This window comes from Muscardinus avellanarius (genome assembly GCF_963383645.1).
Source record: "Muscardinus avellanarius genome assembly, chromosome: 19".
NCBI classification, from domain to species: Eukaryota; Metazoa; Chordata; class Mammalia; order Rodentia; family Gliridae; genus Muscardinus; species Muscardinus avellanarius.
In genome coordinates this window covers 33,151,304-33,178,741 of record NC_137805.1, presented here as the reverse complement: position 1 = coordinate 33,178,741, position 27,438 = coordinate 33,151,304, and the positions used below count along the sequence as shown (strand labels likewise).

The window sequence follows — 27,438 nt, the reverse complement described above, 5'->3', positions numbered from 1 at the left end:
GAGGGCGGGTCCCTGGGGTGTGGCCTCAGGGACTGTGCTTGTCTGTGAATCCTCTCGCTTGCTGGCTTTCTCGTGACAACAGAGCCTTGCTCCCTCCCTCTCTGCTTCCCACCACCCTGCACTGAGCTCTGCAGACCCAGCCTCACATGGACTGAGCCTGAAATATCCAAAAACTGTGAGCAAATAAATTGTCCTTCCCCTAAGGTGTGTGGTCAGTTGTTTTGGGTTATAGTAGTAAGAATGCTGACCGAGACAGCTAATCATGGGGAAAGAATTGTTAAACTAACATTTTACACATATAATTTTTTAAAATATAGCTTTTAAGTCGAAATGAGGTAGAACATCATGTGTATGTCTTAGGCCTTTTCGTTTCCTTATTCAACAATTTGCCTGTTTGTTTGCTTGTTCTGTGGTTGCTGGGAATTAAACCCAGGGCTCTGTGCATGTTAGGCGTCTGTCACTGAGCTGAAACCAGATATTTTATCATCCAAACCTCATCTCTTTTGAGAGGGGAAGAGTACTGATAATGGCATAATTACATGGGACCTGGGGTATACACCCGGACTCAGGCCTCCCCAGCTCTGCTTGGCTGCCTCTCTAGCTCCTTGTGGCCCACCCCAGACTCTATTCCATGGGTCCCCAGAATCTCACCCGGGGGGGAAGAGGCTGGCCCAGCCAGGGATGAACTTCGGGTCCCGGGAGAAGAGGAGCACAGCAAATGCGCAGAACAGGATGAAAACGGCCTGCTCGGCAAACCTGCGGCACAGACAGGCAGGCGCGACGTGACCCTGGGCTCAGGCGACGGCAGCAGGGGAGGAGGGCTCAGGCAGGCGTCCACTGGCCGTGACCCGCGACGGGCCCAGGCCCTGCCTCTGAGGAAGCTGACAAGAATTATTCACTCCCAGGGAGTCCTCAGAGAGAGGGGAGGGGCGTCCAATGGTGTAACGGATTCCTATCCTGGGGCTCCACGCTCCCCGGGGTCCTGCCTCCCCAAAAGGTTTCTATCATTATCACCGGGAATTCTCCAGGGTCCTACGGAAAAACAAGAAAGAGAAAGGGGAGAGAGTAAGAAACAGAGACAGAGGCAGGAAAGCAGAGAGAAAAAGAAACAGACTGAGTTAGAGAGAGGGAGAGGAAGGGGGGATCACACAGTGACAGATAAATGAGGGGACAGACACACTGGAGGGGGGCACAGAAGTGGGAAGGGAGGATCCCCAATTGCTGGAGGAGATAGCAACTCCGTGCACCCCTTGCCCAGACTGGGGGAGCAGGCCCAGAGAGGGTTAGTTCCCTGCCCAAAGCCACACGGGGAGTGTGTCCTAAACGCAGGCCTGCCGAAGGCTGGTTATCTTCACCACGTGGGAAATGTGCATTAAACAAGGACATGGAAGCCCCTGGAGCCAGCGAGAGGTATCCCACGTGCCAGAAGGGAAGGGGCGGAGAGCCACCCACGCACACCTGCGGGGTTTTGGGGTTTTGGGTTTTACGTTCTCAAGCTACCCGGCCCAGCCCCAGGGCAAGAGGCCACTGTGTGAGCTGATTCCCACCCTCCGCCTCCAGCCTCTCAGGTCCTTATGATCCTCTGGGACCCAGGCAGGCCCAGCAGGAGCTGACCCTCACCCCCGACCCCCACGCACTTGATGGGCCCCAAGTTCTGGAATTCTTCCTGAATCACTGCTCTGGCCTGGTGTTCTGCATCCGCTCTTAACGATGATTTCTTCTTTCTTCTGCACCTGGAACAGAAAGAGGGCGGTCGGGAGAGGCCAGGGCAGGCGAGACTGACTTCTCACAGACCCTCACTTGGCCAGGCCACATCCACTCTGTTCTGGATGATGCCTGGGTCTTCCTGCCGCATCTCCCCTTCCGACTGTGCTCCCCTACCCCAGAGCCTGGCCGATCTTTTAAAAGGGTGTGATAGATGGGCGTGGCGGTACACACTCTAATCCCAGCCTTCGGGAGGCTGAGACAGGAGGATCGCGATTTGCGGACAGCCTCAGCTACTTAGTGAGGCCCTTTGCAACTTAGTGAGACCCTGCTTCAAAATAAAGAATAAAAAATAGGGCTGGGGTGGAGGGTAGCTCAGAGGTAGAATGCACCCACAGTACTGTAAAAAAAAAAAAAAAAGTATGCAATGGAATTGGTAATATGACTCCCAGGCTTAAAATCCTCTTATGAATCAACAGCAGGGCCCCATAAATGAGAAACCCTGCACTCCGCTACCCTCTGGTCACGAGTATTCACTTTACTGAGAGAACAATAATATATATATATATATATATATATATATATATATATATATATGTATGTTTAATTATATACTTATGAATATATGTATATATATTATACTTTTTTATAAATACTTAAATACTTTTTATATATACTTAATACTTAAATTCTTTTTTTATATATACTTAAATACTTTTTTCCCCTTGTGATACTGGGGATTGAACCCAGGGGCATTGTACCGCTGAGTCACACCCCCAGCTTATGTTATGTTATTTTTTATTGGGAAGCAGGCGCTCACTAAGTTGCTTGAACCCTCTGCTAAATTGCTGAGGCCAGCTTCAGACCTGCAATGATCCCACAGTCTCAGTCTCCCAAGTACTGGGATTACAAGCATGCGCCATTATGCCCGGCTCAAATAATTACTAATGATGGGTGACATTTACTGAGGGCCGGGGCTTAGCAGGCAGGACCCCCCCCCCCATCCACTCCTCACATCTCTGGAGCTCAAGCCACCATGATGTGACAGGATGGCAGTCATCTTTGGTTTCTGGGGGACACAGTAGGACTTGGGAAGGGAAGGGGGGTTAGGAAGCTGAGTCCTGCAGGCCAGCCTCCAGCCTGGCTCAGCAGCTCAGACCTTTTTCTCCCAGCCACGCCCCCACCCCCAAGGAACTCAGTGAGGTACCTGAAACTTATTCCCCCATACAGGAAGGAGATCCAGAGCCAGCCCGCCAGGAGGAAAAGGAGCATGAGGGGCAGCGCGAAGATGAACCAGGAGCCGAAGTTCACCACGTCGCACTGCGGAAAGAAGCTGGAGACCGTGGGCAGTGAGCCGGCCCCACGGCCCAGCCAGGCGTGCAGGGGTCCGCAGGGGTCCGGGGAAGTGGCGGGGACAGCGTTCCTCCCCTTACTTAGTGAGGCCCTCCGCAACTCAGTGAGACCCGGTTTCAAAATAAAGAATAAAAAATAGGGCAGGGGGTGTAGCTCAGAGGTCGAATGCCTCTGGGTTCCATCTCCAGACCCGCAAAAGAAAGAAAGAAAGAAAGAAAGAAAGAAAGAAAGAAAGAAAGAAAGAAAGAATAAAAAATAGGGCTGGGGGTATAGCTTGGAGGTATAATGCCCCTGGGTTCCATCCCCAGTACAACACACATACACACCAAAAAAAGTTATGTTTTCTATAAAGTTTTCATGATAAACTTTGGCTAGGAAACTGTACAAACAGTATGATGATGTTATAGCTAAATACAGAATGTCCTCTGAAGAGCTCGTGTGTTAATAATAGTTAAGTCACGAGGGCTGTAATCTCATTGGTGGAAGAATCCACTGTAGTGGATTTGCTGGGTGGCAACTTAGGCAGGTGGAGAAGGTGGGTCATTGGGGGTGTGGCTTTAGAGACTGCTCTTGTTTTTGAATTCCCTTGCTGTGGGTTCCCTCTGGCTTCCCGCCTCTGTGATAGGAAAGCAGAGCATCGCTCCTCCCTCTTTCTGCTTCTCACTGCCAAGCCCTGAGCTCTGCAGACCCAGCTTGACATGGACAGAACTCCAAAATCTCCAAAACTGTGAGCAAATCAATCTTCCTGCCTTAAGCTGTGTGGTCAGTTGTTTTGGATTACAGCTGGGGGAATGCTAACTGAGACAGGCAACAATAATGTTAAACATACACACATATTTAATATATAAACACAGAAAAGACTACAGGGACATCTGCTATCAGCGTGATTGGAGCTGTTCCAAACTTTTCATTTCTTCTAATGTTTTCTTTTTTTTTTCTTTTTTTTTTTTTTTTTTTGGTGGTACTGGGGTTCCTGGAAGCCCTTCTACCTCCGGACTACACTCCACGGGCTACACTCCCAGACCTATTTTTACATTTTTTTAAATTTGGAAACAGGGTCTCCTAAGCCAGCGCGCGCGGCTGGCTTCGAACCCGCGCGATCCTCCTGTCTCCGCCTCCCAAGCGCGGGGATGACAAGCGTGCGCCACCACGCCCGGCTTCTTCTATGTTTTCAAAGTGCTTTACAATGTGCCTATATGATTTGATAAATGGATAAAATGCACTTTGGGACAAGGGACAAGGGTCATTCAGGGGAGTCATTTCCCTATTCGCCCCCGGGCTCCTTTTGGCTCTCAGCTGGAGAACCAAAACCATACATCGCTCAGCACCTCCATCCAGACCAGAAGGCCCGGGTGTGTGCCATTAAATGCTGCACACGATTCGCATGTCATTTATTCAGAAATCTTAGGTATTTGGTATTTTCACGAAGCAGCTCCGGTGCCGTCTCCCTAAATCCTCCTCAGGTTAGGAGAAAGTCCTGTTCATATAAGGATAGTCAGCAGCCTGAAAACAGCTGGCAGCAGCTGCCCTGCCCATTCCCCCACGCCGCAGCTCAGACCCCGCCTGCTTTCTCAGGGCCTACGGCTTTCTGCCCCAGCCGGACACCCACCTCCTTGTGGAAGCCGCAGAAAACTAAGGAAGCAGAGGGATGAACCTAGATCCCCACACCTGGAGCAGGACCAGCTCGGCTTCTGGTTTGTTAGTTACTAACCCAAACCACCAGGTACAGCTGGGCCCTATTTAAACACACTTAGGGTTTGCAGTAAAACCCAGTGGGTTTAAACTAATAAAATATGTGAGATGGGGTTTTGCTATGTTGGCCTTGAACTCATGGGCGTAAGCAGTATTCTCTTCCTGGCTCCAGAGTGGACTGGGACAACAGGTGTCGTCCCACTGCACCGGGCTCTCCCTGGTCTCCCCGCGGATCCTGGAGATTTCCCGGGGAGCAGTTCCGGTTCAGAGCCCCCGTACTGGATGTCCCTTCCGTCTGAAAGGCTCCCAGCTTGTGCACGTAGTCCACGCCCTCATTTCTAGGTCTCTGCTCTGATGTCACCTTAGCAAAAGGGACAGATGACCCTCACTAACTTATGAGAATTGGGCACCACTGTGTGTGTGTGTGTGTGTGTGTGTGTGTGTGTGTGTGTGTGTGTGTTTTACTGGGGATTGACCCCAGGGGCATTCTACCTTTGTCCTTTTCACAGTTTTGTTTTCTGAAACAGGGTCTCACTAGGTTACTGAGAGTTTCACTACGTTGCTGAGTCTGGCCTCAAACCTGCGACCTTCCTGTCTCAGCCTCCCAAGTACTGAGTCTACAAGTGTGCACCACCACACCTGGCTCTACAGGGCACCACTTCTGACCCTTGTATTCTGCTATCCATTCTATCTTCGAGCTACACCCCCAGCCCATTTAATTTTTTTTTTTTTTTGAAACATGGTCTTGCTAAGTTTTTGAGGCTGGCTTTGAATCTGTAAGCCTCTAGTCTCAGCCTCCCAAGTACTGGATTACAGGCTTGAGCCACTGCTTTCAGCTTCGCCCTGCTTTATTTATGTCCTACCCCACATATAAGCTTATATTCCACTTCCTGTTCCGTCTCTTGTCTGTTCCCCTGTCACCAACACACACACAAGAAGAAAAGTTCCCGGGGTGCTGAGATCTGCTGGATTGCATCTCTCTGTGTCTCCAGAGCCTGGCTGGGGAGAGGAGGCTCCTTGGAACACATTCCCTGAACGTGGGGTGGGTTTGGGGAGGGGGAGACGGAGCTGGCGCCTCACCTCTTGAGCTGGCCGAGCAGGATGAGGTTGGGGGCTGTGCCGGTGAGGGTGGCAGTGCCCCCGATGCTGGCCGAGTAGGGGATGGAGATGAGGAAGCCCTTCCAGATGTTCCTGCGGCGCTCCTCCTCCTTCTGGGAGTCCGCGGGCAGGTCGAGCGGGGCCTCTGCCTCTTCAAGGTGGCCGCCTCTGCTGCAAAGGGCCCAAGGAGAAGCCGTTCAGAATGCGTTCAGACGAACGGCTCGCCTCTCGGGGGTCAGAAGAGCTAAGTGTTCTTTCTAGAAGTAAATTTGAGCTGGGCATAGTGGTGCGCGGTAATCCCAGTACTTGAGAGGCAGAGACGGAGGATCATAGGTTTGAAGACAGACTCGCAATTTATAGAGGGTCTCCGCAACCTCGAGACCTAGCGACCTCGTGAGACTCTGTTTCTAGATGAGAAATAAAATCAGGCTGGGGGTGTAGCTCAAAGGTAGAATGCCCCCGGGCTCAATCCCCAGTACCAAAAATTAAAAAAAAAAAATAGACACAGGTCTCAGACAAATGAATAAGGGAATTCACCATGGTGTTAAATAGAATTTAAATCAAAAGCTATCTGAATGTCCTTTGAAAAGGAACAGGTTTTCATAGTGTGGTCATAATGTCATAATGTCCAAGCATCTCAACACATCACACCTGTACACCTTAAACAGATACAGTTTTGTCAAGTATACTTCAAATCTGAAAGAGAAAAAGGAAATTAAGATCTAAAAATAGCTGTTTCTATGTAACAAGCAATTTTAAAGATGTATTTTATTTTTGGTACTGGGGCTTGAACCCAGGGGCATTCTACTTTCAAACTACACCCCCGCCCCATCTCTTTTGGTTTTTATTTTGAAATAGGATCTTGCTAAGTAGCTGAAGGGTTTGCTAAGTTGCTGAGGCTGGACTTGAACCTGCAATACTCCTGTCCCAGCCTCCCAAATACTGAGATTACAGGCATGCACCACCATGTCTAACTTAAAACATTATTTTTATAAAGCCGGGCGTGGTGGCGCACGCTTGTAATCCCCGCGCTTGGGAGGCGGAGACAGGAGGATCGCGCAGGTTCGAAGCCAGCCTCGCTGGCGTAAGAGACCCTGTTTCAAAAATATAAAATAGGTCTGGGAGTGTAGCCCGGAGGTAGAAGGGCTTCCAGGAACCCCAGTACCACCAAAAAAATATATATTTTTATAATCTTATTTTTAAATTAAAAGTATTTATTTATTTATTTTGCAACACTACTGATTGAGCCTAGGGAAATTCTGCCTCCAAATTACTATACCTTCCCTCCAGCCCTTTTTTTTTTTGTTGTTGTTGGTCTTTTATTTTAAAGCAAATTCTTACTAAGTTGCTGAGGGCCTCACTAAGTTGCTGAGGCTGGCCTTAAACCTGCGATCCTCCTGCCTCAGCCTCCCAGGTGCTGGGATTAGAGTGTGCACCACCATGTACAGCCAACATTTATTTCTTTTCAAGCCGGGTGTGATGGTACACGCTTGTAATCCCAGTACTTGGGAGGCTGAGACAGGAGGATTGCAGTTTTACGGTCAGCCTCAGCAACTTGTGAGGCTCTCTGCAACTTAGTGAGACCCTGTTTCAAAATAAAAAATAAAAAATAGGGCTGGGGATGGAGCTCAGAGGTAGAATGTCCCTGGGTTCGGGATCCAGTTCTGAAAAAAAAAAAAAAAAAAAGAGTAAAAGACAATTAAAAAATCACCTGGCCTTAATGACCTCAGCAGGAATCTCCCCCAGATGGCAGCGGGAACCCAGCCTGTCCGATAGGAAGGTGGAGACAGAGCAGAGAGACAGAGTGGAGACAGCTGGCAATCGGGGCCTGGGCTGACTTCTCAGGCGTGGGGGCCTGATCCAGAACCGCGGCCTCCCTCAGCCTGGACGCCCAACAGACAGAGCCACAGAAAGAGGAGGGAGTGTGCAGAAGGGGTTCTAGGACTCATCCAGAAAAATCCTTGCTTTGTTCAGAAGGGGAAACTGAGGCCCAGTGTGGGGAGGGGTGTGCCTGCCTCCCATGGACAAGGACTTCCGCATGGTGGGGACTGGGTGTTTTCCAATAGCCCCATCATGAGCTCTGCATGGCTGATTCTTAAAATACAGCCCCAGGTCACATGGGGAGGGGCGGATGGGCCACAGACCCCAACCCTCAAAGTTGGATCAAAGGCCCCAGGTATGATACCCGGAAGGAAGGAGCGCGGGCAGGGGGTGGGCACGCCGGGCACGCCCCTCCTCACTGGCTCCCAGCTGGTCCAAAGCCAAGGCTGCTCAGGGGCCGCGGGGTCCCACCTTCCCGGCCCGCAACCTCGACCTCTCTGGCTCCGCCTCCCGCCATGGCTCGGCAGCCCGGCCTCCCCGCTGCTCTTTGAACCCTCAGGAGCTTGACGCATGCTGGGCTCTCCGCTGAGAACACTCTTTCCACAGAGACCCACGAGCCTCGCCTCCCACAGGGGTTGCTCGGGCGTGACCCTCGGCGAGGCTCCCTGGACGCCCACTGTTTATTTATTTTTATACTTTTATCGGTGCATTACAGCCTCAGATCATAATGTAGCTCTGGTGCTAGTGACACCCATGCGCAGGGCACTTGGCGGGGTTACCCTCGCTCCTTCCCCTTACTTATATTTATTTATTTGTTTATTTATTTATTTATTTAGCGGTTCTGGGGATGGAACCCAGAGGCATTCAACCTCTGAGCTACACCCCTTGCCCTTTTTAAAAATTATTCTTTATCTTGAAACTGGGTCTCACTAAGTTGCAGAGGGCCTCACTAAGTAGCTGAGGCTGTCCTCAAACCTGCGATCCTCCTGTCTCAGCCTACCAAGTACTGGGATTACAGGCGTGTGCCACCACACCCGGCTCTGACCACCCAGTTTAAAAGTGCCCTCCTCCACGCAGGGGGGTGTAGCTCGGAGGTAGAACGCCCCTGGGTTCCATCTCGAGACCCGCAAAAAAAAAAAAGTGCCCTCCTCCACTCACCAGTCCACCTCCCGGCCCTCCAGCACTTACAACATCTGGCCTGCTGCAGACTTCATTCATTCATTCATTCATTCATTCATCGATTCATTTCTCCCCACTAAACCTTAGTCTCCCTACAAGAGCTGGGGCTTTCTCTGTCCCTTGCTGCTGCCCCTGAATAAGGATGTACATGCTGAGTGAATACAGTGGGCCCGATCGAAGCCACCCAGAACTATGGCGGCCAATCGCTTGGTCCCCTGCTGCTTGGTCCGTTAAAATGAGAAAAATCGTGCCTTACAACAAGCGCCGCCCTGCGCAGATGTAAGGCAGCCTGCTCTCGTCACTCCTCTCATTTAACCTCAAAACAGCGCTTTAGTGTGAGCCCCTGTCGTGCCCAGCGGGCAGGGAAGGCTAGCTGAGGCCCAGGGCAGCCTAATGACTTGTTCGAGGCGCACAGCAGTGGACAGCAGGGCCGGAGTTCCAGGTCAGAGCCGTGTGACCCCACGCCCCACAAGCTCAACCACCGGCCGAAATGCAGAGGACAGACGCTGGGGACCCAAGGACACTGGAGACTCCCGCGGTGCCAAGGGCTGTCCCCGGATCGCAGGACGTTTGTCTTTGGGGCCTCTCGGCCTCCCATCTTTGACGGGCTGAGCTCTCTGGGTCCCGCCCTGTTTAGAGGAGGCCCTGCTGTCCATGCCCAAGCCACAGGGTTGAGAAGACCCAGGGGCCGGGCCGGGTGGGGATGGCTGCAGCACCCAGCCGCAGCCCAGTGCCTCCCTCCATGGATTCCCCCAGGACTTACTGTTCCGTGCTGGCGAGAAACTGCATCTCGGTGGGCACGGCGTGCAGGCCGCTCCTCTGTGCCGTGGCTACGAGGAAAGGCCGGGTTTAGTGAAGGCCACGCAGAGGGCACCGGCTTCTGAGGAGCCGGCCTGCCCTGGACCTCGTGCTATTTATTGAATGGGTGAGGGGGGAGAGGGAGGACTAAACGGGAGAGGAGAAGGAGGACTAAACGGGAAGGATGCTCCTACATCGACAGACACGCCCATCCTCTGGTCCCACCATCCACATCTGGAGACGCCTCAGGCCTCTGGGCAGGGAGTTAGCCAGGCGGCCTGACCACCCCTGGCTCAAGCCCAGGCCCATCTGAGTCGCCACGGCCAAAGGGCTACTTGGGGGCTTTCAGCACTGGGTGGTGATGGATCGGCAATGGGATGGGTGAGCTCCATTGTCTGTCCGTCCATCAGTCCATCCATCCATCCATCCATCTGAAAAGTACTTATTGTCCCTCTACTGTGGACTCCGGACTATGAGCTTGGGTACCCAGTGAGCGATACAGGACAAGGCCGCTGTTCCCATGGAGATTATATTATAGAGGAAAGACCACCAGTATATGAATTTTCTATTAGTGATGGATGCTGGGGAGGAAATAAAACTGGGCAATGTGAGGGCCAGATAAACGGTATACGGTATGCTGGACGCAGGCGGGTGTCATGGGGACTATATAAGCAGGGCGGGATGGGTGTCCTGGGGTGTGACATCTTTTTCAAGAGTCTGACTGAGATAAAATTCTTACAGGAAATCTGAGAAGGAAACCCTGCCACCTATCAGAGATGTGAAGCAGGTGAGGAGGTGAGCCATGGAGCAGTGAAGAGCAGGTGCCCTGGGGCAGGAGAGTGCCTGGTCGGCTGGGACTACCATACATAAAGAATGTACACCTGAGCTGGGCGTGGTGGCGCACACTTGTAATCCCAGCATTCGGAAGGCTGAGACCGGAGGATCGCAGTTTGCAGACAGACAGCCTCAGCTACTTAGTGAGGCCTCTGCAACTCAGTGAGACCCGGTTTCAAAATAAAGAATAAAAAATAGCACAGGGGTGTAGATCGGAGGTCGAATGCCCCTGGGTTCCATCCCCAGACCTGCAAGGAAAAAAAAAATGTACACCTGGTCACTTTTTATTATTTTTTTTTTCCGGTGGTACTGGGAATTGAAGCCTGGGGCATTCTACCTCCAAGCTACACCTCCAGGCATAATTTATTTTTCATTTATAAACCGGGCCTTGCTAACTTGCTGAGGCTGTCCTCGAACTTGCGATCCTCCTGTCCCAAGTACTGAGATTACAGGTGTGCTCCCAGCTCCGGTTACACTTGGGTGAGACTGAAAAGGCAGAACTGTGAGCACACTCACGGCCACACCATGTGTTCTCCGGGAGCCTCCACAGTCTAAGAGAACACCGACCTCACACCCAGGCACTCCGAGACTAATGAGGGACAGAAGGCAAGATCGCTACGGACTCCTGTGAAACCATAAAATCCCCAGCGCCTGCCTCTTGCAAATGAACACCTGCTCCTTCCTGCCCCAGGCACAGACCTGCCCCTGGTCTCTGGCAGCAGCCAATCTGGAAGCAGCCTGGCATCCTAGGCCCTCCTCCAGACGACCTGGCCAAAGCCCCCGCCCTTGCTGATGTCCAGGGTCTGAGCGCTGGCTCCTGCCGCGATGGGTAACAGGATCAACTCATTCAACTACAGAGTCTTTTTGGGATTCTGATTGGAGGGTATTGATACCTTTGAAGGAACTCTAGTAAGGAGGAAAAATAGTTTTATTATTTTTAATAGTGGAGATTAGACCCAGAGACATTCTATATCTATGCTATGCCTCTCTGACACATCTTAGTGAAACAAGGTCTCGCTAAGTTGCCGAGCTCCTCGCTAAGTCGCTTCTGTGACTCTCCTGTGTCAGCCGCCCAGGTACTTGGATCACAGGCATGCACCACCATGCCTGGCTTGATTTTTTTTTTTATTTTATGTGAGATTTTTCTTTGGGAAATCAGGCCGCATTTCAGCCATATGAACCTGAACGAATCGTTCAAAAGTAGCCTCAAGTCTTTCCCTGCCTCGCCCGGTGGCCTGGGGAGCCCCTTCCCCACCCCTGCCTCTGATTTCCCTCTTACTACCAGGAGGGAGCAGGGTTTTATGGGGGCCACTGGTGTCATATCTGTTGTGCCTGAGGCTGGCCCCACTGACCACCAGCAGCGCTCTGAAGGCAGAAGGTCAGGTCTGCTTGTCCTGGGTGTCGTGGATAAGTACCTCAGGGTGCGTGAGGCCTGATCCCGGGGTGCCAAGGCAGGAAGCGAAGGCCTGTTAATAGTGCACTAATGGCCGGGGCAAAGTCGCTCCCCAGGGGGGATGGCGGAACAGGAAGAATGCTGACCTGGTCACCCCAGGCCCTCACCCATCCATAGCTCACAGCTGTCGTACAGCATCAGATGACCACAGGGCTCACCAGCCCTCAGACACGACTCTGGGCTCCCTGGGGGGTGATCCCACTCCAGAGGGTCCATCGGTGGCTCGAGGCCTGGACCTCAGTAGTTTTAGAAAAAGCTCTATAGGCGAGTCTTTTGTGTAGCCAGGGTTGAGAGCAACTTGTCTGAAGTTGCAGGTAAGAAGCTGAGGCTCCGCTGGGGCTGCCCAGGTTCTTGAGGGAGAGGGCACCCCAGTTTGCTCATCCCTGGAACCTGGTCACATGCACGCTACCTACATCTGAGTCAGAGGGCTCCGGATATCAGAGAACTCACACTCCTAGCAGGGAGCCCCGGCACACCCAACTGCATCCTGGGAGATGGGAAAAGAGTCCCTGCTTCCTTATATGGGTTAGTAGTGCAGATCACTCTGGATCAGCCTTTATGTTCTTGATAATGATGAAGATTAAATTGAAAAAAATAGGCAAACCTAGGCGAGGGCTCCTAACCATTTACCCAGCATCCCCCACTCACTCCCGGGATTCCTGGACCGCAGGGGTCCAAGTGAGCACAGGAAAACAGGCTGCTGGGCAAAGTCTCCAGACACTTCTCTGGGTCCAGACGTGGTGATGACTCGGGAGCTTGGTGCTTAGTAAGGCCTTAGTTGAATGTTTCTATCAGACAGGGGGACTGGGAGCTTCATGTTGGCAATCTTGTGACAACCTCGGAGCAGCCTTGGGGAGCTGGGCAAGGCTGACTGTCTCCTTTTTGACACCTGGGGAAACTGAGGCTTGGAGAGGTGGGTCAAAGTTGGGACCAAGGGGATGCAGTGGCGTAGAGGCAGAGCCAGGCCAGTACCTGGGACTGCTGACCCCCGACCCTCCATCCTCTCCCCATCTCCAAGGCACACAGCTGATGCTTGGTAGGTGGACTTGAAACTAGTAACTCTAGTCTAGTAGATCATCTGGAACTAATACTCTAGTCCAGCCTTCCCAGTATGGTGGAAATATTCTGATTTGGCACATAGAAGGCCTTCAGGAAAGAATTCTTGTGTCAAATATTCCTTAACAAACACCCCAGGGAAGGTCAAAAGCCCCATATATGGCAGATTGACATCCATCAATTCATTTGGTACTACTTATGACCTAGGGGTAAGCGTTATTATCCCCAGTGGACATATGGGTAAACTGAGGCTGAGAACAGTTAACTGACTAGCCCATTCCTTCATTGATTCATTAAATTCACACACTTATTGAGCACCGAGTATGGTCAGTCCGTGTCCTGGGAGAATAAGACTTCTCTATGAACAGCAACGAGAAGGACGCAAGCCCTCGGGGAGCTTGGAGTCTACGGAGACATCATGAATTAGTGGGCAAACAGATCCCTTTAGCTGGGAGTAGGGAATGGACCCATCAGGCACGGGACTGAGGGTCTGCTCACCGGCTCCTCTGACTTCAGCATCTCACAGTAACTTTATGCAGCTGCCACGTATTAGCCACTTCCTGTGCACCTGCTTCTCATTTCTCACACATTATGCAACATACTCAAACCATGGAACCAGCTTAGGTGTCCACCGACAGATGAATGGAAAATGGTATGTACACACGATGGAATTTTACTCAACCATAAAGAAGAACAAAAGCCAGGGCTGGTGGCACACGCTTGTAATCCTAGCATTTGGGGGGCTGACACAGGAGGGTTGTGCAGGTTTGAAGCCAGCCTCAACTACTTAGTGAAGCTCTCAGCAACTCAGTGAGACCCTGTTTCAAAATAAAGAGTAAAAAATAGGGCTTGAGGTGTTGCTTGAAGGTAAAATGCCCCTGGGTTCCACCCCCAGTATAGGAGAAGAAGAAGAAGAAGAAGAAGAAGAAGAAGAGGAGGAGGAGGAGGAGGAGGAGGAGGAGGAGGAGGAGGAGGAGGAAGAGATGCCATTAGCAGAAAAATGTACAGAACTAGAAAATATCAATGCTAGGTGAGATTTGCCAGTCTCAGAAAGTCAACAGTCATCTGTTTCCTCTCATATTTGGACACTAGAACAAAAATAGGAACAAAAAGGACCTCTGTTGGATGACAAGAGAAACCAGTAGAGTAGTGGGAGGGGGAAAAGAGGGAGGTGAGGCTTGAAGACGGGAATAGTTCAAAGAAGGCTGTGTCCATATATGCAGGCATTACTGCCACTCTCACTGAGGTGTACGGGGAGGGAGGATCCAGAGGGAAATCCATCAAGTGACCCTTGCATGTATTAATGTATCCCTTTGACTCTCACTCTGATGTGTGATTACAATGCACCAATAAAGGTTAAAAAAGAGGCTTTATCCGTGCTTTATAGATGAGGGTAACGAGCATATATTGAAGGAAGAGATAACGATGCTGAACCCAGCCTAAGAGGTCCTTTGTGAACGGCGGCATCCGGGCCTTCCTGAAGGTAAGCCATGGATGGCACTCCTGGGTGGCCTTCTTTGGGCAGAGAACAGGAGGAAAAAGACTTTAGATTAGAATGTCAGCTGGAGCTAGGCACGGTGCGTGCCCACCTCTAATCCCAGCTACTTGGGAGCCCGAGGCAAGAGGATCGCATGCTAGAGGACAACTTAGGGAGACCCTGTCTCAAAATAAAAAAAATAAAAGTGGCTGGGGAATGTAGCTCAGGGGTAGAGAGCTTCTGGGTTCAATCCTTCATGGAGAAGAAGGAGGAGGAGGAAGGGGAAGAAGAGGAGAGGAAAAAGAAAAAGAAAGCCAGGTGGGCTCTCACTAGCTAAAGGACACAGGCAAGTCATGGCCTTGAACTCTGTGAGATGGGATGGACAGTGGCCCCCAGCAGGTGAGGGTATAATAGAGCACACCTGCAGAGGGCCCTGGAGAAGCCGCCAACCACAGGACACCGCAGAGCACAGCGCCAGGTAAAGGCCCTGGAGACAGGGGCAGATATTCTCCAGGGCTGGGACCTCTGGGTCCTGCCCAGTGAGCCCCACCCTAGCCCAGCTTCGGCTCCCCTCTGTGCCAGGTCCTAAGACACGGAGCTCAGAAGAGAGATTCTCGATTCAGAGCTCAGCTGCCATGTTACTTTGGGCAAACCCTTTTGTGTCTTGGGACCTCATTCTCTTTCTCTGTATGACAGAGATCATTTACCTTCCAGTCCAGTTATAGAGATTAAACAAGCTGGTGGGTATGTAAAATTGATTCTAGAGTTCTGCAGACCATGGCCTCAACAAGGAACAGCTGGTATTAGGATTGTGGTCGCTGCTGCAGATGCCCCTCATGAACTTGGTGCCCCTGGGAGACTGCTTGTCCCTCTCCTGGTCCCACACAGTCTCCTCACCTCCAGCTCCCTGGTCAAAACACAGAAACTGGGTGAAAGGGGCATCTCTCTTTGCACTGGAATCGGTCCTGTCCTAGGTCACAGACGCTGATCATTAACCAGCGCCCGCTCTCTGATCCTGCGGCCTGTGAAGGCAGGTGTCTGGCCCGGCCACCCGGGGCCCCCTGCCTCCCCACATCCTGCAACCCAAAGGGAAAAACTAGATCTCACGGCACAGCCACCGCATGTGACCTTGAGCAATCCCTTCCCTCCCTGCGGCTCAGATTTCACATCTTTGTAATGAGCGGCTTGGCGTTCAGACCCCTGGGTGGCCTTCTTGTAGTAGGCTCCCGCAGGAGGCAGAGGAAGGAAGAGGAGGCTGTGTGGTCCAAAGGTAGCCAGCCCAATCCAAAGGCCCAGGGTTCTGAAACCTTGTGGCCTGAGGTGGGGAGTCTTCGCGTTCTTTTTTATTTCTTTCTCAGCACCCATTCCTCAAAATGAAGGCGTTGCTAGCGCCATTTCATTCAGACATGAGGCTCTCAGGAGTCTTTGCATAGAATCAGTACTCAAGAAATAGCAGCTACTGTTACCTGGAAGTCCAGCGTATAAAACAGATAAAGTGGGCTTGACTGGGACTGAACTGGGGAAATGAGACCCGGCCGCTTGCCACCACCCCAGGGTGACTGCAAAGTAGTTCTCGGGGCCCCAAGATCTGAGGGGAGCAGCTTGAAAACCCAATGAATCTGACCATGTAGAGCAGGGGTCTGCAACCCGTGGGTTTCAAGTGAGAGCCATCCCCACCATGGGTTTTGGGTGACCTGCCAACTACACTGATTTTTACTTTTTTCTTTGTGGTACTGTGGACTAAACCCAGGGGCATTTTATTCTATTATCTCTGTTATACCCCCAATCCTTTTTTATTTTTTTGTTCAAAGACAGGTTCTCACTAAGTTGCTGAGGGCCTTGCTAAGTTGCTGAGGTTGGCTTCGAACCTGTGATTCTTCTGTCTCAGCCTCCCAAGTACTGGGGTTACAGACATGCGCCACCATGCCTAGCTGATTTTTTTTTTTTTTTTTACAATTTTAAATGGTTAAAAGATCAATTGAAGGATATTATTTCAGGACATAAAAATTACATGAAATTTCAACTTTGGCACCCATAAATAACATGCTACCATCGGCACAGGGCCACAACCATTGGCACCCCGCCGCTCTCTTCAAAGGCAGAGTAGAGCAGTTGCAACAGAGTAGATCACAGAGCCTAAAATATTTACTGTCTGGTTATTTACGGAGAATGACTGCCAACCCCGGCTATAAAGCATCTCTCCTCTCCCACGTGTACGACTTTGGCCTTCTCAGAGTTCCCGATTCTGCTCTTTTGCCAACAGTGATGTTCTGGACCTTAACTGTAAAGTGATTATAGTTATTCCTAGCTTTCAGGGCCATTGTGGAAATAAGATATACAAGACTCTTGAGTGCATGGTGCGGAAATACTCACATGCTGTCAGCAAGCAACGTGCACTTAGATAAATATGGACCAGCGTTTAACTTTTAAGAGATACGTATTTTTTACGCGCATGCCTGTGTGTGGTATTAGGAATTGAGCCCAGGGGCATTCTCCCTCCAAGCCATACCCCCAGCACTTTTTATTTATTTTTTTATTTGAAATAGGGCCTCGCTAAGTTGCTGAGGCTGTCCTTAAGCCTGCCTTCATCCTGTCTTATTTCTCACACATTATGAAACATACTCAAACCACGGAACCAGCTTAGGTGTCCACCGACAGATGAATGGGCAGAAAAAAATATGGTATGTACACACGATGGAATTTTTTTCTTATTTATTTATTTATTTATTTATTTATTGTGGTACTGGGGTTCCTGGAAACCCTTCTACCTCTGGGCTACACTCCCAGACACCTATTTGTAACCCCAAGTACTGAGGTTACAGGCATGTGCCATATTTATTTATTTATTTATTTATTTATTTATTTATTTATTGTGATACTGGGGTTCCTGGAAACCCTTCTACCTCCGGGTTACACTCCCAGACCTATTTTTATATTTTTATTTGGAAACAGGGTCTCCTAAGCCAGCGCGGTTGGCTTCGAACCTGCGCGATCCTCCTGTCTCTGCCTCCCGAGCGTGGGGATTACAAGCGTGCGCTACCATGCCTGGCAATTTTTAAAGTCTATCCCCGTCTCCCACTTCCACCTATCTCATGGCAGCCGTTCAGATGCCTTTCGTGTCCAGCTTTGACTTTTTTATGTTCCTATACAATATTTTATCATTCACATGAGTATATTTAATTTATGTGGTATTATGATCTGACTCTCCCTCTGATTTCTTCCACAATCATAACTGTTTCGTGAGATCCCTGCCTCTAACTGGTTCTGTCTCTTGCAGGCAGCATGGCACTCCGTGTACACACCCATCGCCCTTCACTAGTGATGGAGCCACTGTCTCTCACACCACGGAGCAGGCCGTAGTGAGCATCGCTGTGCATGGCTCCTCCGGGATCTGCAGGGAATCCCCTGGGCCCTGGCTTCCAGAGCAGAGGGGCTGGGTTCTGGGGTGTACGCACACTGACTTGAGGAAATCCTTGCAGAATGTCCTTAAGAGAGGCTGACCTGGACCACACTCTTTCTAACAGTGCACAAGACTTCCCATGCCAAGCCTGGGTGTGATCCGGCTTTCTTACGCTTTTGCCAGTCTTACTGACTTAAATATCGTCGCTTCGATTGGCAGTCCTCTACAGGGCAGTGCTGTCGAACATCTGTTCAAACGCTTTCAAAGAAAGTTCAATGATAGCATGCATGGCTTTCAGAGGGCCATCTGGAGAGCCACGGGAGCCAGCGTCCATAAAACACTGAGTAAACGCACATTTTTAAAAAGCAAGATGCCAGTTAAAACTGTCGAATTCTCCATGAATACCATCAAAACTCCTGGCACACAGCAAGTGCTCAGGAAGCGTGCATGCCCGCGGCCCTCCCCGGTATCCTCTGGCTCTTCCCAGCCCGCAGCCCCCCAGGCTGGCGGAGCAGGCCCCGCGCCCGGCACGGCCTCACCTGTGCTCTCCTCGCTCTCCCGGCTGAGGTCCTTCTGAGTCTCCTTCGGGCTAAAGAGACTCTTGAGGATGGCGTTGGCGATGGGCAGCATCATGGCGGTGGAGGCGGTGTTGCTCAGCCACATGGACAGGAACGAGGTGGTCAGCATCATCCCCAGAATGAGCCTGAGCCACAGAGGGAGAGGGGGTGGTCCAGAGCCCAGGGGAGGCTTACAGGCGAAAGTCGTGACTAAGTAGGGACCAACAGACTGGACTTGTTTAAATCTAAGGCAGCCTTGGCCAGTGCGCTGGCCACACGTGCCGGAGGTACCGGGGTTCTGAAGCCATTTTGAGCTCCATACTTTCTGTCCATTGCTCCCAAAGCCTCGATGGCACCCGTTTCTTGGTACCATTTTTGGGTGCCAAGGCTCTCACCATCTCTCCCTAACGGCCTCCTCCTGCTCCCTCCGCCACCCACAGCTCACCCCGCCAAGCCCGTCGGCACCCGACAGGCCTGAACTTACCAGCCTCCTGCTCTCTGTTTGGTCCGCCCTCATCAATTGAATCTAGGTTTCACGTATTTTTTAATACTGGTCTTTTAATCCGCTTGGAACTTATTTAGGTGAATAGTGTGAAGCCAGGTATAGGTGTTGTTTCTTTCATACACTAAACCAGTGATCTCAGCTCCTATCATTCATGGAATAATCTTTCCCTTTTCCCTACTGACACTAATGTCTTCAAGATTATTTTTTCTGTGTTTAAAATATCTGTTTTTAGCTGGGCGTGGTGCCGCACGCTTGTAATCCCCGGGCTTGGGAGGCTGAGACAGGAGGATCGCGCAGGTTCGAAGCCAGCCTCAGCTGGCATGAGAGACCCTGTTTCCAAATAAAACATAAAATAGGTCTGGGAGCGTAGCCCGGAGGTAGAAGGGCCCTGGGTTCCATCCCCAGTACCACCAAAAAAAAAAATCTGTTTTTGCTGGGTGTGGTGGCATATGCCTATAATTCCGGTACTTGGAAGGCTGAGACAGGAGGACCGCAGGTTCAAAGTCAGCCTCAACAACTTAGTGAGCTTCTCAGCAACTTAGAGACGCCCTGTTTCCAAAGGGGGAAAAAAAAAAAAGGCTGGGGAATTTAGCTTGGAGGTAGAATGCCCTAGGGTTCAGTCCCTGGCACCAAACAAACAAAACAAAACAAAACATCTATTTTTAAACAGTGTCCTGTTCTTTTCCTTGCTACCTTATAATGTGTGTGATAGCAGACGTGCCCACTGCCAGCCATTCTGGAAAGTTGATCTCAAATGACCCCTGCTCCAGGGAGTCTTCTCCTCCCTCTGTGGGGCTCCTGTGCTGAGGTACCCCTTAGGTACCAACATCTGTTCTTTTCTTGTGGTACTGGGGATCGGACTCTGGGGCACTCTATCTCTGAGCTATACCCCCAGCCCTGTTTTAATTTTGAAATAGGGTCTCACTCGGTTGATGAGAGTCTCAGTGATTTTTGGGTATCCTCACCCCTGTGGTCCTCCCGTCTCAGCCCCCCCCAGGACTGGGATTACAATCGTGCAGTAGAAATCAGTTCTTAGATGGACTCTGCTCACAGGACCGACGGTTCCTCCTTGAGGAAGCACTTTTACATAGCACTGCACAGTGGCTGGCATAGCAGACGACAGAACTCTGTCTTCCAGAACCTTCTTCCCTTACCCCTCCCCCACATCGACCTTGTCATGCAAATCTGTCTTTCTCCACGACCATCATCCTAGTCCAGCATGTCTTGTCAGGACACCTGACCAGCCTCCCAGTGGGCCGAGCCTGGCTTCTCGAATCTCTTTTCCTGCAGTCTGATCTCTACATCCAGCCCAGAGGAGTCTTAAAATGCAAAAAAGGTCAGGTTCCTCCCAGTTTAAGACAATTTCTTTTTTTGGTTTCCCTCCCTTCCTCTCTTTCTTTCTTTCTTTCTTTCTTTCTTTCTTTCTTTCTTTTCTTTCTTTCATGTGTGTAGTCCTGGGGATGGAACCCAGGGGCATTCTACCTCTGAGCTACACCCCCAACCCTATTTTATTCTTATTCTGAAAGAGTCTTGCTAGGTTGGTGAGAGTTTCACTACTTACCGAGGCCGTCCTCAAACCTGTGGTCCTCCTGTCTCAGCCTCCCATGTACTGGGATTACAGGCATATACCACCCCCGCCCCTTTAAAGCAGAAAGTTGGAATCGGGGCTGTGGATGTCATTTAAGGCTGTGTCAGGGGGATAAAATCCTCATCTTCATCCTGCTAACTTCCAACCAGAACTGAGTATTTTCTTCAGTGATAAACAGGCATCACGGTTCCTTGGCAGGAGCAGGATGCGGGGCTGTCTCACTAGAGATCTCGGCTCGTATCACGCCACCTATCATGTGCGCGTGAGAAGGGCTGTCGACCCTCGGAATTATGGCGGTCACTGGGCCCTCTGCTGGGTCTCGCCGTTCGCCCAGTGAGTAAAGGACTATGTACGCTACTCTGGCACAGATATGGGTGTTAAAAAATTATTTGGATAGCTGCATTTTGCTGTAGCTGTTGTTTCAAATCCTAAGAGTTATGTTTTATATAATTGAAAACATTATTCTGGGGAAAGCCTTAGGAGTCACCAATCTGCCCAAGGGGTTTATGGAGCAAAAAATGTACATAAATGCATGTATAATACACATTTATTTATTTATTTATTTAGGTACTGGGGATTAGACCCAGGCGTGTTTATTCTACCTCTGAGCTACACTCCCAGTCTCATTTTATATTTTATTTTCAAACAGGGTCTTACTAAGTTTCTGAGGACCTCGCTAACCTGCTGAGGCTGGCCTTGAACCTGTGATCCTCCTGTCTCAGCCTCCCAAGTTCTGGGATTACAGGTGTGCACCACCATGCCTGGCTATAGCATGCCTATTTTAAAGGTTTTATTTATTTATTTATTTATTTATTTATTTATTTATTTATTTATTTACTTATTTTGTGATGCTGGGAATTAAACCCAAGAGCATTCTACCTCTGAGATCCACCCCCAGCCCTCTTTTAGACTTTTAGTTAGAAACGGGCCTCACTAAGTTGCAGAGGGCCTCACTAAGTTCCCGAGGCTGGCCGCCAACCTGCCATCCTCTTGTCTCAGCCTCCCCAGCACTGACAAGCGTGCACCGCCACGCCGGGCCGGGTACGCAGTGTGAGGACAGCTGTGCCCGGGTGTGTCTGGCACACGCCAGCTGCTCACTCAACAGCCGAGGAGGAGTCAGCGCCCGCCTTACCTGGCCGGCTGGACCCCGACCAGCATTAGGACCTTGAGGGCGATTCTCCGGTGCAGGTTCCACTCCTCGATGGCGCCGGCCATGATGAGCCCGCTGAGGAAGAGGAAGTTGGTGTCCAGGAAGTACTGGGGGCAGACCTTGCTGGAGGGCAGGATGCCCAGGAAGGGGAAGAGGACGATGGGCAGCAGCGCCGTCACCGACAGCGGCAGGGCCTCCGTGCACCAGTACACGGCCATGAGCAGGATGACGAACAGGCAGCGGCCTTCCTGCGGGAGACGCGGGCACCGGGGTCAGCGGAGCTGGGGTGCAGAGGGCCGGGCGGGGCGGGGCGGGGGTCAGCGGAGCTGGGCTGCAGAGGGACAGGGGTCAGTGGAGCTGGGTGCGGAGGGCCAGGCGGGGCGGGGGTCAGCGGAGCTGGGTGCAGAGGGACAGGGGTCAGCGGAGCTGGGTGCAGAGGGCCGGGCGGGGCGGGGTGGGCGGGCGAGGGAGGGTCGGCCAGGGAGGCTGAAGACCTGGAAGGGCAGAGCCCTGGGCTGGTGGCATCGTCTTTCTGAGCCTCATTTGGCTCAACTATAAAATAGGAACTCTCTTTCTGTCCATTGCACGGGACTACTGAAGACTTTTGGTTTGGGTTTTTTTGTTTGTTTTTTGTTTGTTTTTTGTCTGGTACTGGAGATTGAACCCACGGGCATTCTATTTCCAAATTACATTCCAGCACTATTTATTTATTTATTTATTTATTTATTTATTTATTTATTTATTTTGGTGGTACTGGGGTTCCTGGAAACACTTCTACCTCCGGGCTACACTCCCAGACCTATTTTATTTTATTTTTTTAATTTGGAAACAGGGTCTCTTAAGCCAGCGCAGCTGGCTTTGAACCTGCGCGATCCTCCTGTCTCCCTCTGCCTCCCGAGCGCGGGGATTACAAACGTGTGCCACTGCACCCGCTATTATTTTTTTAATCTTTTTTTTTTTTTTTTTTTGTAGTGGTGGTACTGGGGTTCCTGGAAACCCTTTTACCTCCGGGCTACACTCCCAGACCTATTTTAACATTTTTATTTAGAAACAGGGTCTCCTATGCCAGCACGCGCGGCTGGCTTCCAACCTACGCAATCCTCCTGTCTCTGCCTCCCAAGCGCAGGGATTACAAGCGTGCGCCACCACGCCCGGCTATTTTTTTAATCTTGAAACACAGTCTCACTAGGTTGCTAAGGGTCTTGCTATACTGCTGAGGCTGTCCTCAAACCTGCAATCCTCCTATTCAAGCCTCCCAGGTTACTGGGATTATAGGCATGCATAACTAAGCCTGGCCTTTTTTTTTTTTTAATTTTGAAACAGGGTCTTGCCAAGTTGCTAAGGACTCCACTCAGTGGGGCTGAGTCTGGCCTCAAACCGAGGATGCTCCTGCCTCAGTCTCCCAAGTACTGGGATTGCAAGCATGCGCCACCATGCCTGGCACTGTTGAAGAATTAAATGAAATACCTTTGTCGTCTTAGAAGTAAACTCTGAGATGAGGGTGAGCATAATAGTGATTTGCTTGGTAGAGGAGCCCGGAAAATTCTGGAATTTTCCGGGGATATGGACCAGAGAAGGAAGCCAATACCTTTATGAGAAGGTGACATTGTGGGCAAAAGGAGCTGCAGTTCTCATGGGGGCCCTGGGAGGCAGCGGAGACCATTCCTCAGAGTGGTCCTGCCTGGGAGGCCAAGCAGCCACCTCCGGGCCAGCAGTGATGGAGGACCGCCCCTAGAAGCTCCTAGCAGTTCTGGCCTCCCTGTGTGTGGGCTGAGCATGCGCCCACAGCCAGCAAGACAGTCCCACGGAGGCAGCAAGGAGCCTCCAGCTACGTCATGTGCAGGGGTGGTGAGCACCACTGGGGATGAGGGAGAGCCCTGAGAGCCACGGCCACATCTATGCACAGCGCCTCACGCTGTGCGCAGCACAAGTACACACTCTGTAAGTGATGCCGATACCCAGCATTCACCGGGCCACTGCGTGCCACAACCATGCCGTTCTGCGTACCACCCGACAGACCAAACAACGCCATCCCAATGGAATTATGATCTCCGCTCCTGGCTGTACCCTCGGGGCACTCTTGGGTTTCCTTAGATTATCCTGCATTGTCCATTCGCTTTGGAAAAGCATGAGAATAAAACGTCTCACTTTTGTCCTTGGTCTACACGAGACACCTAGACAGCCAGACCCCACTAGACTCCTCTGCTTGGCACCTGAGAGTTGGTGCTCAGCCATGTCCAGCTCATTGGCTTCGTCTGCCCAGGGGGACAGACATATAGGCGACCCTTCACCCCCAGAGAGACCAGGTCTAGGACAGAGTTTGGTACAGTAGACCGTGGGAGCCGAGGAGAAAAGAAACTAAATTGGCCAACAGAGTCAGAAAAAAAAAAAAAGCAGACGCCTCAGTCCTCAGTCCTCAGTCCTCAGTCCTCAGTCCTCAGTCCCCCTGGACCCAGGTGTTGAATCCTAATCCCCACTGTGGCGTTAGTAAGTGAACTGGGCATCCTGTCTTTTCTTTGGTAACCATCGCTGAACCAATACTCTGAAGATGTGATTCCGGGAGCCCAGGTGTTTCTGGAGATCAGAGACAGTCATGGGTGGTAGTTCAACTTGGGCAACTTTTCAGCAGTACTGGCGATTGGACCCAGGGGCATTCTACCTCCGAGCTACCCCCCTAGGCCTATTTTTATTTTTTATTTTTGGAAACAAGTTGTGGCGGGCCTTGCTACATTGCCGAGGCTGGCCATGAACCTGCGATCCTCCTGTCTCGGCCTCCCAAGTACTGGGATCAAAGGCGTGTGTCACCACACCTGACTGAGCCCAGGCCACTTTGCACTCTGCCTAAGAGGTCTGCTTCTAAGTGATATGGCTTCCCATGCATGGAAAATTAGGGATTGGAGGGGGATCTGCTTGAGAAAAAGGAATCCCCCAAGAGAGTGTCCCAGAAGGAGGAGTCCTCTGGTCCCGGGCAACCGACAAGAGTGGTCTCTTCAAGGGAAGCTGAGCAGAGGTGGAGAGGGAAGTCCCCGGAGGGCCACCCTCTTCCCTCTCCCACAGCTGCCGGCCAAGGGAGGGAACGGGAAGACTTCGCTTCCAATCAAGTTCCTCATTCGATCCGCCTTTAGGGCGGGGTGTCCTCCTTTCTGAATCAAGACCCAGTCTGCGTATTGAAGCAAACGGAGGTTCTTATTATTTCTCAAGAGTGGCAGACAGAGTCCTGAGCTAGCAGGGGTTTTTGTCCGAATGATTCAAACAAAACAAAACAAAATAACTTCCCTGCAGAGGGACCGTTCCATGGCCATAGCTGGGAGAGAATTAGAACGTGATTGTTTTTGAAAAATTGGCCTATTGAGCTATAATTTACAGGCAGTGAAATGCGCTCATTGTAAGTGCCCAGTTGAAGGAGGCTTGACCCCTCCCCCAAGTCCCCATATTTCCATTGTCCCAACAAGACACAGACCATCTCTCCCTCAAACATCCCCTTCCACGTCATCTCCACGCACCTGCAAAACACTGCAGGATCAATCCCCGGGACTGCAAACAAAAGACACCAAAACAAAACGCTGCCGGGATTCCTGTCTCTGTAGCTCGGTCCCCGCTGTCCTTGGACCTTACAACAATGGACCCACACAGCTCTGACTTCTGTAGCTGGCCGTTTCGCTCAGGGTACTATCTGGGCGATTCATCCCCATGGTGTTGGAGAGCCGCGTTCTCCGTGCTGCGAGTCTGTGCTGCTTTGCTGGTTTATTCTCTGCTGATGGACGTTTGGATTATTTCCAGTTTGGGGCTGAGTAAACCCACTATGACCATTTGAATAGGGCTGCCTGGGGGCGACAGCCTCCTGCTGAACAAATACGCGGCTTCAGGGGCAGTGTATGCGTTCTAAGTGTTGTGTACATGGTGGGAGAAGGCTCGCCTATTAACGGGGCGTGCTTAGTGCACACCTGTAATCCTACAACTTGACAGGCTGAGGCAGGAGGATCACAGGTTTGCAGCCAGTCTCAGCAGCTTAGTGAGGCTCTCCACAGCTCAGTGAGACACACTAAAAATAAAATAGGGCTGGGGGTATAGCTCAGCTGTAGAATGACCCTGGGTTCGATTTCCAGTAATACACACACACACACACACACACACACACACACACGCACACACCAGAGTTGCCTTTTGGAGGTACTGATGTTCCTTCCTCTCTCCTGCTGCTCCTCTCCCCTCCTCTCCCCACGCTGCCTCCCTCCTCTCCCCTCTCTCCTCTCTCTCTCCCTGCCCGCCCCTTCTCTCTAGGGTGCTCCTCCAGGATGCCAACACCAGCCCCCCACAGAGGACACCTGCAGACTCCGCACATGTCAGCTGGACGGTGGCCTGAGGAAACGTCAGGGTTGGGGAGTCAACCCAAGGCCCCCATGGGACCTTGGCAGTAAGGGGGCTGAGAGTGCGGCTCATTCCCTTGCTGGTTAAAGATGGGACTGGGCCGAGGTGACCCCAAATGGCTTCCCTGCCCTGGCTGGGCTTCCTCTGGGCAAAGGGATCCAGGGTGCCAACTGGGTGCCAGGTGTCTGGTGGGGAATTAATAAGTTCCTTTCCCTCGCCCCCCTCCTGCCCCGCTGGGCCTGGAGGACAGAATTGACTTCCAAAGAGCAGCTCTCTCCCAGGAGACTCGGAGGCAGGGACCACATTGCTGAGGATATAAACCGCGAAGAGGTGGATTCTTTTTTTTTTTTTTTTTTTTTTTTTTGGTGGTACTGGGGGTGGAACCCAGGGGCTTTCTACCTCCGGGCTATACTCCCAGACCTATTTTTATATTTTATTTGGAAACAGGGTCTCACTAAGTTGCTGAGAGCCTCACTAAGTAGCTGAGTCTGGCTTTGAACCTGTGCGATCCTCCTGTCTCAGCCTCCCAAGTGCAGGGATTACAAGTGTGCGCCACCAAGCCCGGCATAAGAGGGGGATTCTAAGAGAACAACCAACCACCCTCCATCCAAACAGGGCCTTGTCTATGTCTGTTCACGTCTAGACTCGATGCCTCACAAGGTTTTGTTTTGTCTTGTTTTTTTGGCACTGGGAATTGAACCCAATGGCATTCTATCCCTGAGCCTCACCTTCAGCCCGTTGTGTGTGTGTGTGGGGGGGGGGGGAGTCTGGGGATGGAACCCAGGGGCATTTGACCTCTGAGCTGCACCCCCTGCCCTATTTTTTTATTTTTTATTTTGAAACTGGGTCTCACTGAGTTACAGAGGGCCTCACTCAGTAGCTGAGGCTGTCTTCGAGCCGCGATCCTCCGGGTCTCAGCCTCCCAAATGCTGGGATTACAAGCGTGCGCCACTATACCCGGCTCCCCCCCCCTTTTATCTTTCATTTTGAAACAGGGTTTCTCTAAGTTGCTAAAGTTGGCCTTGAACCTGTGATCCTCCTGTCTCAGCCTTCCAAGTACTGGGATTACAGGCATATGCCACAGTGCCTAGCTGATATTTGTTAAATCAATGAATAAGTGATATAAATCAGACATTACAAGTTCAACTGTTCAGTTATTTAGTGAGCGAGGTGGGCTGTTGTAAGGGAAGCCACATCGCGCTCACAAGTCTGATGTGTACTTTTGACAGTGGTGTAGGTGCATACAACCATTATTTTAACCAGGGGGAAAATGTCCAACTCTTAGGCTTTGGTATGAAGTGAACCCCAGAAAAGCTCTGCTTGTTGCCATGGAGAATGTGAGCCCCTGATGCCAGATCTCCTCGTTTCTTCAGGAGCAGCTTGAAAAGCTTAAAATTATGCTTTT

The 27,438-nt window shown here is 51.2% G+C and overlaps 1 protein-coding gene across 3 annotated transcripts in view; it reads right to left on the bottom strand.

Annotated features, from left to right (window-relative positions):
- SLC13A3 (solute carrier family 13 member 3) overlaps positions 1–27,438 on the bottom strand; it is a gene marked incomplete at both ends in the record, with an annotated part of 94,326 nt that overhangs the window by 24,286 nt on the left and 42,602 nt on the right. Inside the window, 7 exons of one of the 3 annotated variants that reach the window (XM_080716253.1) lie at positions 652–756; positions 1,638–1,733; positions 2,912–3,037; positions 5,830–6,015; positions 9,611–9,677; positions 18,405–18,568; positions 21,648–21,740. In XM_080716253.1, the coding sequence (XP_080572379.1) occupies positions 652–756; positions 1,638–1,733; positions 2,912–3,037; positions 5,830–6,015; positions 9,611–9,677; positions 18,405–18,568; positions 21,648–21,730 (827 nt within the window). Of the gene's footprint in view, positions 1–651; positions 757–1,637; positions 1,734–2,911; positions 3,038–5,829; positions 6,016–9,610; positions 9,678–18,404; positions 18,569–21,647; positions 21,914–27,438 lie in introns of all 3 variants that reach the window. The other 2 variants (XM_080716251.1, XM_080716252.1) reach the window with 2 other exon arrangements.